The sequence below is a fragment of the Rhynchophorus ferrugineus genome, unplaced genomic scaffold (assembly GCF_030347505.1).
Source record: "Rhynchophorus ferrugineus isolate W39M unplaced genomic scaffold, kcgeb_rfMv2 rfM3, whole genome shotgun sequence".
Classification (NCBI taxonomy): Eukaryota; Metazoa; Arthropoda; class Insecta; order Coleoptera; family Curculionidae; genus Rhynchophorus; species Rhynchophorus ferrugineus.
In genome coordinates, this window is record NW_027472582.1 from 39,905,944 (window position 1) to 39,921,175 (window position 15,232).

The 15,232-nt window shown below is 30.3% G+C and overlaps 3 protein-coding genes across 3 annotated transcripts; 1 reads left to right on the forward strand and 2 right to left on the reverse strand.

Annotated features, from left to right (window-relative positions):
- Nucleotides 1-6,386: 6,386 nt before the first annotated feature.
- On the forward strand, nt 6,387-7,434 carry LOC143193543 (uncharacterized). Its single transcript, XM_076399809.1, has 4 exons — nt 6,387-6,552; nt 6,600-6,689; nt 6,752-6,906; nt 6,960-7,434. Exons 1-4 carry the CDS (start codon nt 6,492-6,494, stop codon nt 7,077-7,079), a joined length of 426 nt encoding a protein of 141 aa, XP_076255924.1. The 5' UTR covers nt 6,387-6,491; the 3' UTR covers nt 7,080-7,434.
- Nucleotides 7,319-14,295, reverse strand: LOC143193661 (protein virilizer). Its single transcript, XM_076399984.1, has 14 exons — nt 14,086-14,295; nt 13,896-14,032; nt 13,724-13,843; nt 13,472-13,673; nt 13,193-13,358; nt 12,929-13,140; nt 12,628-12,848; nt 8,591-11,537; nt 8,334-8,503; nt 8,189-8,273; nt 7,972-8,134; nt 7,638-7,793; nt 7,462-7,582; nt 7,319-7,406 (listed from the first exon to the last, which is right to left on the reverse strand). The coding sequence occupies exons 1-14, from the start codon at nt 14,293-14,295 to the stop codon at nt 7,364-7,366; spliced, it is 4,953 nt and encodes a 1,650-aa protein (XP_076256099.1). The 3' UTR covers nt 7,319-7,363.
- Nucleotides 14,138-15,219, reverse strand: LOC143193542 (protein virilizer-like). Its single transcript, XM_076399808.1, has 4 exons — nt 14,913-15,219; nt 14,568-14,859; nt 14,324-14,515; nt 14,138-14,276 (listed from the first exon to the last, which is right to left on the reverse strand). Exons 1-3 carry the CDS (start codon nt 14,970-14,972, stop codon nt 14,355-14,357), a joined length of 513 nt encoding a protein of 170 aa, XP_076255923.1. The 5' UTR covers nt 14,973-15,219; the 3' UTR covers nt 14,138-14,276; nt 14,324-14,354.
- Between the last annotated feature and the right edge of the window lie 13 nt (nt 15,220-15,232).

Sequence of the window (15,232 nt, forward strand, 5' to 3'; positions counted from 1 at the left end):
CCCAATAACAAGTATCGCTATGCCATCAGAAAATGTAGCTATGGTAACATATATTCTATTTGTGGAGAGCAACCTACAAGTTGTATTTACAATATTTTAAATCTAGTTATATATCTAGGAGGGCCCATAGATCCTAACGTAGGAAATAATCAGTTCTAGAATATAGTGGGTTATTATGACTCTTAGGACTTTGTTCTGAGAAAATTAACAAAACATATGATATTTTGCTTTTCATAGAAAAGCCTTAATAGAATTCCGTAGGTTTATACGGGTTTAAATATCTGCTTATATAATAGCATTTTATTATATACTAATAATTATAATATAATAATAATAAAAATAATTATAATAAAATAACTATAATTAAAAAAAATTATAATAAAAAAATATTTTGAATTAGTGCCTTACTATCAATGGGATTACTAGATTCTAGGTACTAAAATTCTAGATTGGGAGTCCATTAAATTCTACATATTCAAATAGATTACTAAGTTTAACATATAATTCTACTAAATTATTGATCCAAAATAAATGCCAAAACATGTTAGCGTCAGTTTCTTTAAATGCTAAAGGAATTATATTCTTGCATTACCTCCAAACTAGCAAACAAATAAAATAAGTTTGTTATTTAACCTTTTTAATTTGAATTCGTAAATTGCTTAATTTATAGTTGATCATAAATTGAATTTTTAAATTGATTGAAAAGAAAAAATAACTTTCAATCAAAATCCTTACAGCCATTTTTAAAATCAGTGAATATATGTACAAATTGGTTCAACATTCAGCTTATTGGCAAGATTTAGCTCTCTAGTTTGTGACTCTCCTCATAAATAACAAATATTAAGTAATTTTCATCAAAGGAAAAGGTGATACAGTCATCAAACAGTATTTCGATAGCCTTTCAGATTTTCAGAGCTTCTGAATTACAATTTGTGGGGCAGCCATTTTCGCTCCTTTTAGAATTTTCCCATTTCATGTAAATGCCTGAAGAGTTAATTCATCATTTACTAAGCTGTATGAAACATCTTTGATTTATTAAGTTTGATTTAATTAGCCTTACAATTCATTGTCTTCTTCTTGTTTTCCTGAATAACTCAATAATACTAACTAGAAAACTATTATTTTATCTAGAGAAACATCAAAACCGTTGAATTTAATAGTAATGTTAGGTAACTGTAGCTGTAATAAATTTATTATACCTTGTAATAATAATAATCTCATCAGGCCTATTTTTTGCCTACTTAACACTTATACATTATAGAAGTTCGTGTGATTTGATTCGGTTCAATCTTCTGATTTCCTGAGTGTTATACAGTGGCTGTATGGCTTTCACGTTGCTGTGATTTAGTAACTTTATTTAAGATGTTAATTTTAATCAATAGTAGAACCCATATTTACTACCCATAGGTCCAAATTGGCTTTATGATTGACTAATAAACCAATCTCTTTTTTGAGACTGGTTTTCTTTGTTTTGTATTTTGTTGTATCTTCTACAAACCAGTACAATTTTGAGTATGATCTGCTTAAAATTCAGTTGTTATCTAACATTATGTTTCCAATTTAGACTACCATCAAGATGGATGCCGAGGTATTATCTCATTCTGCTTGAGGAATCGCGTATCCTTCGAGTGACTTAATAAGGTTTTTCTTATTACGTTAGTTGACAATAGTTCCGCTGTAACAATTTGCTCAACTTGATATGGGATTAATCTAATCCCATATCTCGTGAAAAGTTTGTGAGACGTTCAAAAATATGACAGGACAAGAATTATTTGATTAAAATGTCTTCTTAACGACCGCGTTACTTTATGTACTTGGTTGATTGTTGAATAGTGATTTTGAAATTCAAACTGGAAATCTGGCATTTACATAAATTTTAACAGCAGCTCGTAATATTCAACTTGTTCCGTCGGTTTGTCAAATTTTATCAATCTTAAAACATTCGGGAACATGTTTCAGTTTCAAACAAGCATTAAATATATTTGTCAACATTATGAATGTTTTTTGTCGTATCTCCCTCAATAACCTAAGTGAAAAAATATCATCAGTTCCAATGGTCTCTTCTGGATTGTGGTTATTACATTTCCGTGTTAACTCCACTAGAGAAATCACATTTATAGCTATATCGAGCTGGCTAACAGGAGTTGTATCTATTATAAATTATCAGTAATTCTGGTATATCATTTGGTTGAAATACATTAGTTAAATGTTATGTGAATAATTGATCTATTTCGTCGTCTTATCGAACCTATTTCATTAATTTCGATAGGCACGATTAGAGTGAAATGACACTTGCCCTCTAATAATTGGTCTTTTAATCTTAGTAATCTAAGTAATCTTAATCTGCTTCCATGTTTCATTCACTTATATATTTTTCAAAGCAATTCTGTTAATATTCTTTAATCTTTTGATTTGTCTGATCATTAATTCTATTAATTATTGTTTTGTCTACAGCATTTCTAGTTCTATGATATAGTCTTCTAGCTCTTCGTCATTCTTCGTCGCTCTTTCATCAATTCCTTAATTTCGAGGGGCTAATTTACCTCATATTCCGATTTATCTCTTTATAAAGACTTTTGAAGCTACCTCAAACTTACTTTGTAGTTGAACGAATGTATTCGATTATAATTCGGGTTTCTTAAGTTCATTTGTACTTTTGAGTCTTACATTTAAACTGATTTGTTTCTATATTATTAGTATAGACTTGTCCAAGTTAGTAAATTTATTAATAAGATTAGGCCTTTTTGTTCTTTGCAATATTATCGCGTTCGGTGTTAACAATACTGGAGTAGTCTACTGGTACTAGTAGTTTACTGGAGTAGGTTCAGTAGTCTTTATTGTTATCGGTGCGTTCGCACTTTGAAGCATAATTATAAATTGTATATTAATTGCTATGGGTAATTCATTTTCTTTTCCAGGTGTTATTAATTGTGAATTCCAAACAGTCCGATTAACATTAAAGCATCCTCCAGTAATAAACCTTGAAACTAATTTTGAAAATAATTATTTTCTCATTTTGTGTTTTGATGGACAGTATATAGACGAAAATTATTTCACAGCAAGCATTCTTTTGATATCTGAGAACAGGAAATGGTCTCTGGGGGCCAGATTTGGAGAATACGGGGGATGAGGAAGCAACTCGAAGCCCAATCCGTGGATTTTTGACACGGTGTATTGTCTTTGTGAAGCAGCACTTTCTATTTCTTCTAATGCGGCCATTTCTCTACGATTTCGTCCTTCAAACGGTCCAATAACGCTATGTAATAGTCGCTGTTGATGGTCCTTCTTTTTTCAAAATACAGACGCCATTTGCCAGTCGACTGTTGCGTTTTCCCACGCTTTGGAGCGGGTTCATAGAGTGCAGTCCACTCGGATGACTGTCGATTGGACTTCGGAGTGAAATGATGCTCCGAATCATCAACTCCTCGTTGTTTGTAGTCAAAAGTGAGCAGGCGCGGCACCCACTTTGCACAGAGCTTTCTCATACCCAAATATTCGTGAATGATATGATGTACGCGTTCAGTTGATATATTTATAGCATCTGCTATTTCATTCTGTTTCAATTTACGGTCATTCGAAATCATTTTGAGGATTATTTTAATGTTTTTGTCTGTTTATGTCTTCGGTGCTCATTTCACCACGTCTAAACTTAACATACCAATCCTTGATGGTTGATTTTCCTGGGGCAGTATCCGGAAACTCAGCATCAAGCCAAATTTTTGTATCAACTGTATTTTTTCCCTTCAAAAAGCGATATTTTATCAACAGGCGAAATTCCTTTTTATCTATTTTTTCACAATAACAAAAGTTGCTTCACTCAAAATGCAATAATTTACAAAGTAATGATCCGACAGCTTTCAAATTTATACACGCATCTTTTGAGGGTTAGGACAAACTAAAATACATATGGATTTAATTCCATTAGCGCCATCTATATATTAGGCCTGTGACTTTTCAATTGATCTGTTAGTATTTCTTCTTTTTAATCTCGTCTTGTTGGAAATGCTGTATATTTTCTTTTAAATTAAGACTATTCCGCTGGGGCGTAGTGTCCAGTAGGCATCATAATCCCGTATTTTAAGGTAATTTTTTTTTAATGTGTCTCAGTATGAGAGCTAACACTATGTGATTTGTTGCCAAAATAGTTCTAGTTTCTAGAGCAACAGATTTAGTCCATTTGTTTTTCATGTTATAATTTTTAAAAGCGAATTATTCATTTTTCTTTTTCTTTTTCTTGTTTTAGGAAGTTCCGTATTTTCCCAATTTTTTTGCCCATTTTGCTAACTGATTGAAATTGTGTCGCATTTCGGTCTGAATATGCATATAAAGTTGTTTTAAGTGGTTAACGAAATATGATATTTACCACTTGTTGGACGGTTATGAAAACCATATGATTAGTTAAATCAAATGAGGTTAAATCATATGATTGTAGACACTTACAAGGCTCTCATTTAGTCATAATATATTAAGAAATAAAACCCTAATTTCTGTGTTATTTATTTTTAATTCCATTAGTAATGCTAAATGTGTTATGTTCTGCATAATACATAATACATTAACACCAAGAAATGAAGTAATATTATATTTCATTCAATATTACATTAGCAAAAAAGTCATGAAGACTCTCACTTAAGCGATGTTTAAGTGGTGTTATATTCAAAAGATAAAAATCTATTTTATAAACTTTCTTTAAAAAACACTTCTTTTTTACATATTATTTAACGATTTAATAATTAAGCATCCTGTTTGGTAGCCAGATAAGTGTTTTATATTTGTCGTCGTAATTGTGATTGTAAATTAACAAAAATATAACATTCAACAAGGACCAACCATCCTAATAATATCTATCATATCAATTATATCAACTATCCTATATTATATTAAAATGTTCATATATTTAATCAAATATGGAACATAACATCATTAAAATATCCGCCACAACTTGGAGAATCCGAATGGACTAATTTTCAATAAATCTGTGGCTTGGTAGTAGTTTTTTCTGGCAAAGTTCAATTGTTTTTTGTTTCTCTAATTATATATTTGTATTGGTAAATGAATAATATATACTTCTTCGTTTCAAGTGGTTTTCAAATAATATAGATTAACATACTAATAGAATGAACCATGTATTGGACACTACACTACACTTTGTTCCGACAGTCAATAGGTCAGGTCAGCAATTAATTCAGAAACATATGCACCATTAATAAAACAAAAGTTATTTGATCATAAGATATGATTACATAAGTTTTAAAATATTATTTGTTTTTGTCCTGGTCCAACATTTTGGCGAATAAGCAGAACAGATATTGATATTTAATTTTGTTTTTGTTCAAAATTTGCTTGCTCAAAAGGACCAAGAATTATAATACCATAATATAGGGTGGGGCAAAAGTTCCGCTACCATTTTCTCAGCTCAGTTTCGCTTTAACCATTATGTTGTGAAGACATCTAAATTGTATTATGTATAAATATACGACATAAGAACGAGCAGAAATAGTGACAATATTTATTGAAAATAATCGTTCCATTATTGCCATTCAGCGGAAATTGCGTCAATAGTAGCGGGACTTTTAGCTCACGTATTTAATTTCAGAATATGGCAAAAATTGTATTGTTATAACATTTATATACCTCTATAGTAAATTTCTATTTGTAGTCCACGACTTTCAGCAGAAGATTCCTTCTATCGAATTAGACAGGAAAGTCTGTGACATTTAAAGTTCTTGTAATCCAATATGAACGAGGCTGAGAAAGAAATAACCAACCTGTTTATAAATATTCTTTCTTTACGATTGATTCTGTAGCTTTTCCTAAGAAATTATCTTTTGTTAGAACATTATTATGTGAAAATATACTGACAAGAGTTTTTGCAGTAAGTTTTTTACGAAGTAATAGCTTGTTTTATCGCGCCATTCTTGCAGCAGTTACGATAAAAATTATATATCTAATGGTAAAAACGAAAAAATCATGTTTTATTCCAAGGTTATATCGAAATATTTTTTATATACCGTTATTTTTCTTGGCGCTCAACACCCCTAGTGACCTGGAGATGTCGGCCGCGGAGAATAATATTCATAGATCGTATAATAGATTATAGATTTTCAAAAAATATCAATTTATTGTAGAATTAAATATTTTGATACTTCTTTTTAAACAAATCGATATATTTTTAAATAAAATTGGAAAACAAATATATTAATATATCGGCTATTGATTAATAAAAGAATTTTTTTTCATTTTTAAATTTCTTGAATATGTCATTTTTTTTTCGTAAATAATAAAACAAAATTATCGATATTTTTTGAAAATAAATATTCATCCATCGATATATTTCGACATTCCTACTATGGACATAGAAAATTTGAATAAGCTAGGTTAGAGATAGGTAATTTGATTTAATAGGTTATGGCACAAAAGATAGAGATTCTCAATGTTTTGTGGGTTATGGTTCTAAAATATATAGGTTTTAAAAAATAAAGCATCTTAACATGAGCGCTGCGTTAGTTAAACAAGCTTTAGAAGTTGTCGATCCAGATTTCAAAACAAAAGGTAACTTATTATAGCATTGAGTTTATCATATGAATTAAATAATTTAGGTTCCAAGAATAAGAAGAAATCAGATGTTTTGGCGTTGTTACCTCAACATCATAAAACTATTGGAAAGTCATATAAGAAAGGAAAAAAAGGTAATAAAATGCTCATTTTAATTGAAGAAGTTAATTAATTTAGGTGTATTATATTTTATTAGAGAAAGTAGGACTAGCTTTTAAAAAAAAGCAAACTGTACAAGAGGCTAAGAAAGAATTAAAAACAAAAGGTCAAATTTTAAAAGAAAACTTGAGAAAATTGGAGTTAATTAAGAGGAATAGCATTATTATTTTAGACAAGAAACACACTCAAAATGTAAGTTACTTGAATTTCATTCAACTGCAAGTTTTCAAAAATAACATCTTTAGATTATTGAGAGGGGTAGGACAAAAAGACCTATAGAAAGAACCGAAGAGAAACGAAAAAAATCAAAAACTGTATTTACAGATGAAGATTTTGAAAAATTTGAGAAGGAATACTTTAGCTAATATGTGGACTGACCAGCATGTTGGCATCATAAAATTATCATTAAGTATTGTTTTATTGTTATATACCTTTTTTTTATTATTTATTTTGCCCTTATCACCTCTTGAAAACACTCTAATTATTGAACAAATTACTCCACCATCAAATATACTTCTGTTTTTTGGTTTGTTTGGATCAATTTTTATAGGTTTACTCCTTATATTTACACTATATATAATGTTTGAAAAATAAAAGATACATATTAATAGATTATAATTTTAATGTTCAATACTTCCAAATTATATATTTAAAAATAAGGGTTTCTTGTTAATGGGGCACCCCACCATGGTCTAAAATAAAGAAAAATTAATATAAGTATATTGTGTTTTTTAATGGTCTACCTACATTTGCCTATTATACTGCATGCTTCGTTCAGAGGTAACAAAGGCTCTTCCTCTGGATCCTCTTGCCATACGTGTAGAAGCTAATATCTCTCTACTTATTTTATTGTAACCTAGTAAAATAACTAACCTAGTTATAGTTATACATCATATATTTGAAAAATATCTATTTTCTAATACCTGTTGGTCCAGTTGGTTGAGCTCCACATGTTTCTAATGCAACAAAATCATCAACATGCAGTGATGGAGGCCTAGAAGTATTTGGTGGACGCGATCTAAATAAATCAGGCCTTTGTGGTGTGGTTCTAGGAAACCCTCGAGGACGCATCGGAGTAACTAAAATTAAATTCATGTCCTTGCAAGATTATTGATGTTAAAACGCTTATGTAAAAAAGGTGTTTGAATGTGTTATTATAAGGAGTGTGAATATTATGAGGAAGAATGTCAAGACACAGTTAAATAATAAATGAAATGAATGTTTTTCACAAAATCAGAAATATATGAATGTACTTACTAAATGGCTTTCTCGTTTTGGCTCGTTGTTCTTCATTTTGCTTATTAGTGACATCAGTGTTAGGGGTTTCTGTTCGTGAAATTCGACACAATTTCTCTACTTCTTTAATTAAATTAAATTCTGGTGGAAGCTGTCGGCATATTTCAAAGAGATCACATGGAACCTACAAAAAGTATTCATTTCATATAACTGAAGTAAAATAGATAGCATTACTTACTGTTTCTAGTTCACCTTCTCCTTCATCAGCTGGTATTGTTAACCAATAACGGTCCGTCAATCGTTCATCACACGCATCCGAAGAACTATATTGACATAAAATTGTTTGTAATAAAATCATATCTGAATAAAACTACAAAATTTACCTGCATATAATTCTACTCGCATATTGAGTTAAAAGTGATTCTGGTGGAGGTAAAAGAACTTCCTGCGGTATTTCGTTTTCAGATTCTTGATCCAAAGTTTGTAATTGTTTCAAAAAAAGAGATAATCCTTCTAGTATAGTTTCAAAACTTGTATTTTCTTCGGTCTCTTTCTAAAAATAATATTTCAATTGATCCTTCACCATGAAGTATTTAAATAACAATAACTCGAAAGATTGAATTTATAAAACGGAATATACCTTAAGTACCTCCTCAAGTTGCAAAAAAGGATGATTATTTCCTTCGCCGTCCACACTAGCATCTTCCCAACCCATTAAATTCTTCACTTCTTGAACTGTGAGTTTAATTGTCCTCGAAGAATACAGAAGTGTGGCATCATTTTCTTCAGTAATTAAGCATACTCTCAAAAATTCGACCAAAGTATTTAATGTCGACAAGCACTCTGCACTTGTCTTTGAAAAATTTTGAGACAATTTATTTAAGACTGTTAAAAACAACTTTTCTCTTTTTAACAAACGCTCTCTTAAATGGTAAAATCCATAATTATGTTCGGTTAATAACAGAAGAGTTCGTACAATGGGTAAATAAGTGACATAGGAATTGTCTGAAGTTAAATGATCCAATATCATATCAATGAATGTAAGCAAATGTTCTTTAATCGGCATAGCATTAGCTAAATACGTTTCCGAATTAATAGCTAATGTACCCTCGATGGGATTTTGCATTAAAGTAATCTCGACGTCGCAGAAACTTTGCAGTATACTAAGAATGCACTCTTGGGCCTGTATATGACTGGTTGAAGTTACATCACTTCTTTTTAGAATATTTGAAAAAGCTAATATTAAAGAAGAATACTTATTTTCTTGATTTCCTGTTACATTTGAATTCGTGTGCATTAAATGTAATACAGCACATTTAACAGTATTATGTGTCACTAAACATGCAAGAAAATTAAGCAATCGAGCAACATGGCTGGTGCAAGGGCCATCATCTTTAGTTAATAATGCTTTATATACAGCATCCAACATACCTCTGGCAATTATTAAAGCCGAATTTGCTGCTAAATCGGATATCTGAACACATATTCGACGAAGCAAATTAAGCAATTGCGGTTGTGTCGATATACAAATCCGGTTAACCATTTCTTGAATCGCATTGTTGTAGGGATATAAATGAGCCGACCAAAGTTTGCGTAAATTAATGGCCCATGTAATTTCACTTTTCGTCAATTCATCACGAGTTTGAATAGGTAATGGTAAGGGTAACAATTCTGATAAAATTAACAACCCGGAAACAAAAGTATAAGGTGCTGTAGTAATAAATTTTATCACTTCTCCACACATTTGAGACCACAATGTTTTATTCAAACTATCTTTTTCGTGTATTTCATCAGAAAGGGGTTGTGTATATACTAATAAAGTATCAATTATGGCTATTTGGCTCTTATTTGCTAATTCAGCGCCTATTGCTGTTATTGGATAACTGTTTAAAAAGTTATAAGTTTGAAGCAAAACCGGTATTGTAGTTAAATCTCTAAAATTAGTATTTCTACACTGCACAACATAAGCCAACATTTGTTTTAACAAAACAATACAAGGGTAAATAACACTGACAAGCAATAATCCATGATTAGATGCTAGTATTGAACTATGTAATCCGGGTTGTTCATAATGATTACAAATTTTTTGAAGAATTTTCACGAGTACAATTGTTCCATCTAATGAATATAATTGCAAAATAACATGCTTATATTTCAACTCAACATAATTAGTTAATGGATTTTCTAATAATATTATATCTTTATTTTGATAATTGGAAATTCCTAGATATTGAACTATTCTTAAAGCTGTAATCAATGGACCAGGATGAGAAATTACATTCTCCATTTGTTTTTCCATAATTTCAACAAAAGTAGAAATATTATCATAATTCAAAGAAACAGCCTGTTCTAGTGGGGTTAAATGCAACCTTATTTCATTAATCTTAAATGCATATTGATCATCATAAATAAGATTTAGAATATAATTTATGGTTTTGGTATTTTTTTCCAAAAATTTAATATTTGGAACCACAACGATAGTATAGTATAGTAAATCTAAAACATACCCAGTTCCAGATGACTTTTTGAGTTTTTGCAAATAAGATTCTGATTTCGGAACATTATCAAAGAATTGCAATAAACACCGTGCATTTTCGTTCATTCCTAGCATTTCACTGACGGAAATTTTACCGACTGGTGAAAAAGTTAAACAAAATAGACCATGTAATTGATCAATTATATCAAAGGCATCAATATCAAAAGAATTACTTTTGGCACTATCTAGTAAACACTCAATATGATATAAACATTGCAGTTTATAGGCAATTCTTAAACCTAAATTATGAGATTTCACTTCAATACAATCACTAAGGCTATATTGCATTTCTTCATCTGTTCTAAGAAGACACTTTAATAAAACATTGACAGTTGAACTATTTTCAGATAGATACTGCAAACCTTCTGTGTTGTCCAAAAGAGCTGACACGATTTCAAATATAGGCGTTTTTATTGGAGGTAAGTTCAAAGTGCTGGGATAAGTTAGTAATAATAAAAAGCATTGAAGAAGATTGAACATACCAAAATAATGAACTAATACATTCCTTGAATCTGCTCGCATAATTTCAAATTGCGCTGATACAGGAAGAAATCTTTTAGGCTGAGACATAGTAAAAGGACCACTATTACAATAACTCAAAATCTGGTTTAGAGACTTAGTAATCAAATTAATTTCTTCTGCTGATATATCATGTGATACATTTCTCAATTTAATAAGAATATTGTATATTTTGAATAAAACTTCATATAAATTGAGTTTTTTTAAAATAGAGCTTAAAGCAAATTTTATACGAACTAGAGGATTTTTATCAAGAGCTTCAATAATTATTTTATAACCATTACTCTGATTTGGCAACACAGTATCTGTATATCCATTCTGTACTGAATTACTTACAGAATTACTAATAAGAAATTTTTCAATAGCAAATTTATGTAAGAGATATGTGTCAAGAGCTTTAAGTATCATAAGTTTTATAGAAAGAGCCATAAATTCTTGACGATAAAGATCAAGAAGTTCTCTATGAAGATTATAATTTTTATTCCATATATACTGAATATATTCTTCGCTGTGGCATAACCAATCAGCCAACCTAAAAATTTAAATCGTTAGTAATTAATTTTTTCATTTGCTCATTACATTAGACACGTGAAAAAGTACGTGCATTATTAAACATCCAAAAACATATTTTGTTGCTTTCCTAATTACCTATTTATTTTGTATTGTAAATGTCTTTTTGAAAAACCAAAAATTTGACGATATTTTCATAAGAACCCAAGTTTCATGATTAAATTTACACTCTATTGGCTAAAGTTCTTTCGTGGCTATGGATGAAACTTGAAATAAGAGGCGAAATTAATATTCAGAAAGAAAAATCAGAAGAATTCGTCCAAGAATGTATTTTCGTAATATATTTTAACATATTAAATCAATTAGATGCGATAATATGTGAAAAACATCTTTGAGACTTTGAGCGAAAAGATGCGAATCATAGAAAGCGATCGCCAATAAATTTAGTGAAAAATATTGGCCTGCGGCACTAACAGCAACATATTGGTTGAGAAACAGATATTCCACGCGCGCCGACTCTGGTTGACGATGACAACTAACCAAATTAATAATCCGTCGTTCTGCTTTAAAAAATGCTTGAATCAAAGTTTGTCGGAAATATTAAAGGAAAGTTAATAATGAGGTCAAAAGCACGCAGGCCATTGGGTTGTATCTGTAATGATGGAAAAAAAAGATCTGTCCAATGCGTGCAAAGTGCGCACTTACCTTTGAATGACAAATGAAAGATTATCCCAATAGGTATTACATTAAATAACCTAACAACAAAAAAACAATTCACCTTACAATTGTGAATGTTTGGTTAGTAAGCAACAAATTAACTCTTTACTAACTGTTATAAAAATGTGGCAGACTCTCGAAGTTCCAAGGCAGAAGAGATTCTGCTTCTAACAAAATTGAAAGTTTATGTAATACAAATTGTTACCTCTTATAAACCACTACAATTAGAATATTGGTAAAAAGTTGTTATTTTCAGTGATGACTGCATTCTTGAACAAAAGTTATTTTGAAGTTATTAGTGTTTTATATTTAAATGTCAATAACATGGATTACTATTTCAAAGTCCTAACATTTTAGATCTTATAAATATCTAAAATATATTAATTGTAATTTACCTGACGCCACACTTGATATGTCGAATTTTATAAGCAGGCTGATCTTGCGCATTGGCCATATCATAATTTAAAGATATTTTTAACCAATCTGTAATTGTTTCGATAATAAAGTTTGTTTGATTGGCTAATTCTCGATCTTCGACACTCATTTTAGGTGTAATAAGAGATCTGACAACATTATGAACTTTCATTATATCAACAAATATTGGTGGTTCTCCAATCTATAATGAAAAAAATTACATAATTTATCTTAATATTTTAATTGCTAAAAAAATCTAAAAAGTAAAATTCTAAAACTTACTGTACAAATAAGTTTTTCGCACAAATGAACAAACTCTTCCTTGATTTCCGTGTTGTGCTTATTAAAATTATCCAGAACATATTTAGTTATGCTAGATTTCAAATAATCATCTGCTATTCCTATAATAGTTTTCAAACCCTCTTCAAGTTCAATTGAATTATCCCTGATAACATATTTTTTAGATTTAGAATATTTTTTAAGCTCAGTCACTCCTGCATAAATAGTAGTTTTAGTTTGGTATAAAATTAATAAAACTTATCAAACCTGGTATAAATAGCCTAATTATGTCATCATTATTTGTATATGCTGAATAATCATAATCTGAATCCTGGTAGTGCTCACCATCATCAACTATGTCTTCATCACTCAATATTGGTTCAAATTCTTCTACATCCATATGAGTAATTTCTTCATTAATTGGTGATTTAACCTACATAAAAAAGTATAAAAACAATATGTTACACATAGTAAATACAATATGAAGATATTAAAGAATCATAAACATATTGGGTTAAAAGTCCACAGATATATATGATTGCTCGCCTCTTTTGAATTGTCTATTTCCTCTTGAACATTTTCATCCTTTTTTATTATCTCTTCTTCACGTACATTAATATCTGTATGCCCATTTGGAGATAAAATATCTTTACTCTGTTCAATATGTGGTGGAGAATGTGGTTTTTTTGGGCTCATTTGCATAGGTGGTGTCCGTGGCCTTTTCCTTTCTTCGCGATCATCCCGATACCTTCAACGGTAGATATTTTTATAAATCATAAGAATTAAAATATTTCAAACCTTTCAGATCTCCGGTATCCGTCATCATGTCTTCTATCTCTTGTCCTTTCTCTATCATGTGTTCTATCCCTGTCTCTTTCAGACTCTTGCCATTCATGATCTATTCGGTCTCGCTCAGTTCTAAAATACTAAATATAAATAATTGATAAACAGCAAAAAGAAAACAAATTGCCTATAATCTGTTCTTTCATGCTCTCGATCATACCCATCTCTTTCTCTTGCAACTTCATGATAGTCCTTAATAGGCCTATCCCGATCTCTGCTTTCAGAACGGGAGTATCGTCTATCCCTTCGTTCATGATCCCTATCCTTGTTGAAAATTGAGTTAAAATAGTATTTAAAAAGATTATCATATAATATACTTGATACATGTCTCTGTTTCTCTCTCTATCACTGTCTCTATTTCTTCCTTTGTCCCACTCAGTCTCTGGAGTGTGATGATAACTTCTAGGGTCTTTGGGAACATCGTTATAGTATTCAGAAAATTCTTGGTGTTGATATGACTCTGGCTGATTATATTGTTGATAGTTTGTTGCCGCTTGATTAGGATATTCTGAAATTAAGGTAAACATAAAACAGATTTTTTAAACTAAAACATACCTAATGGTTGCGTTGAAATATTATCTTGAGACTATTCAGCATCAACTGAAGAACCAGATATTATCTGTTGAGCATCAGCAATTGTATTAGGTGGATTTGGAAGTGCTGGATTAACTACAGGTTGAACAAGCTGCTCAGCAATATTATTTGTTAATGTACCATATACAGCTAATGTAATGGTGGTATACAGCCCTAAACAAACATTTCTTCATAACATACCTTGTAAAATGTATTTAATTTGCACCTTTTAAAACTAATCCATCAGTTGGTATTTTTCTCACTGAATCATCAGGAGTACATTCAAGATTAATTTTACCATTTTGATCATATTCAAATGCTCCTAATGTCTCAAATGTGCTAGCCCCAGGTTTACCTAAATCATTAACAAAAAATTCAATTTGAAACTGACTAGGATTTGTAGCTCCTAATCTAACTCCACCGGGAAAATCAGCTTGTACTCTAGCACCTAATGGTATTATTCGAACCTCAGTAACATACACTGGTTTAGGAAATTGTACCAAGTCTAAATTAATTTCCTAAAACATTCGTAATAACAAATTTAACTTAAAACTATATTTCAAGATGTTACCTCAGTATTATCATGGGCAAAAGTATCAAAGAATAAAAGTTCTACAATATTTTCAGTCATTCTCTAAGATATTTAACACCAATAATCCTTGTACATTTGGAAATCAGAATGATGATTCAATCAATATATACTATTAAATAAAACTTTTATTTGTTCGTAGGGTACGTAATAAACAACGAATATATACAAAAATTCTAGGTTAATTTCTGTTTTTGGCTATAAGTTTTTCTATAGCTATACAAATAGATCTATGGAATGCCAAAAATGTTAGTTTCCATGTCATTCTCCAGGTGTCACTTTTGAGTTTCAGATTTTACTGA

Coding starts and splice junctions, on each gene's coding strand:
- LOC143193543 (XM_076399809.1), top strand. CDS start 6,492: ATGAGCGCTGCGTTAGTTAAACAAGCTTTAGAAGTTGTCGATCCAGAT. Junction 6,553..6,599: donor TCCAGATTTCAAAACAAAAG/GTAACTTATTAT, acceptor TAAATAATTTAG/GTTCCAAGAATAAGAAGAAA. Junction 6,907..6,959: donor ACAAGAAACACACTCAAAAT/GTAAGTTACTTG, acceptor TAACATCTTTAG/ATTATTGAGAGGGGTAGGAC.
- LOC143193661 (XM_076399984.1), bottom strand. CDS start 14,295: ATGTTTACCTTAATTTCAGAATATCCTAATCAAGCGGCAACAAACTAT. Junction 14,033..14,085: donor GAAACAGAGACATGTATCAA/GTATATTATATG, acceptor ATTTTCAACAAG/GATAGGGATCATGAACGAAG. Junction 7,407..7,461: donor ATGCAGTATAATAGGCAAAT/GTAGGTAGACCA, acceptor TCTTTATTTTAG/ACCATGGTGGGGTGCCCCAT.
- LOC143193542 (XM_076399808.1), bottom strand. CDS start 14,972: ATGACTGAAAATATTGTAGAACTTTTATTCTTTGATACTTTTGCCCAT. Junction 14,860..14,912: donor TTGCCCATGATAATACTGAG/GTAACATCTTGA, acceptor CGAATGTTTTAG/GAAATTAATTTAGACTTGGT. Junction 14,516..14,567: donor TGATGGATTAGTTTTAAAAG/GTGCAAATTAAA, acceptor ATGTTTGTTTAG/GGCTGTATACCACCATTACA.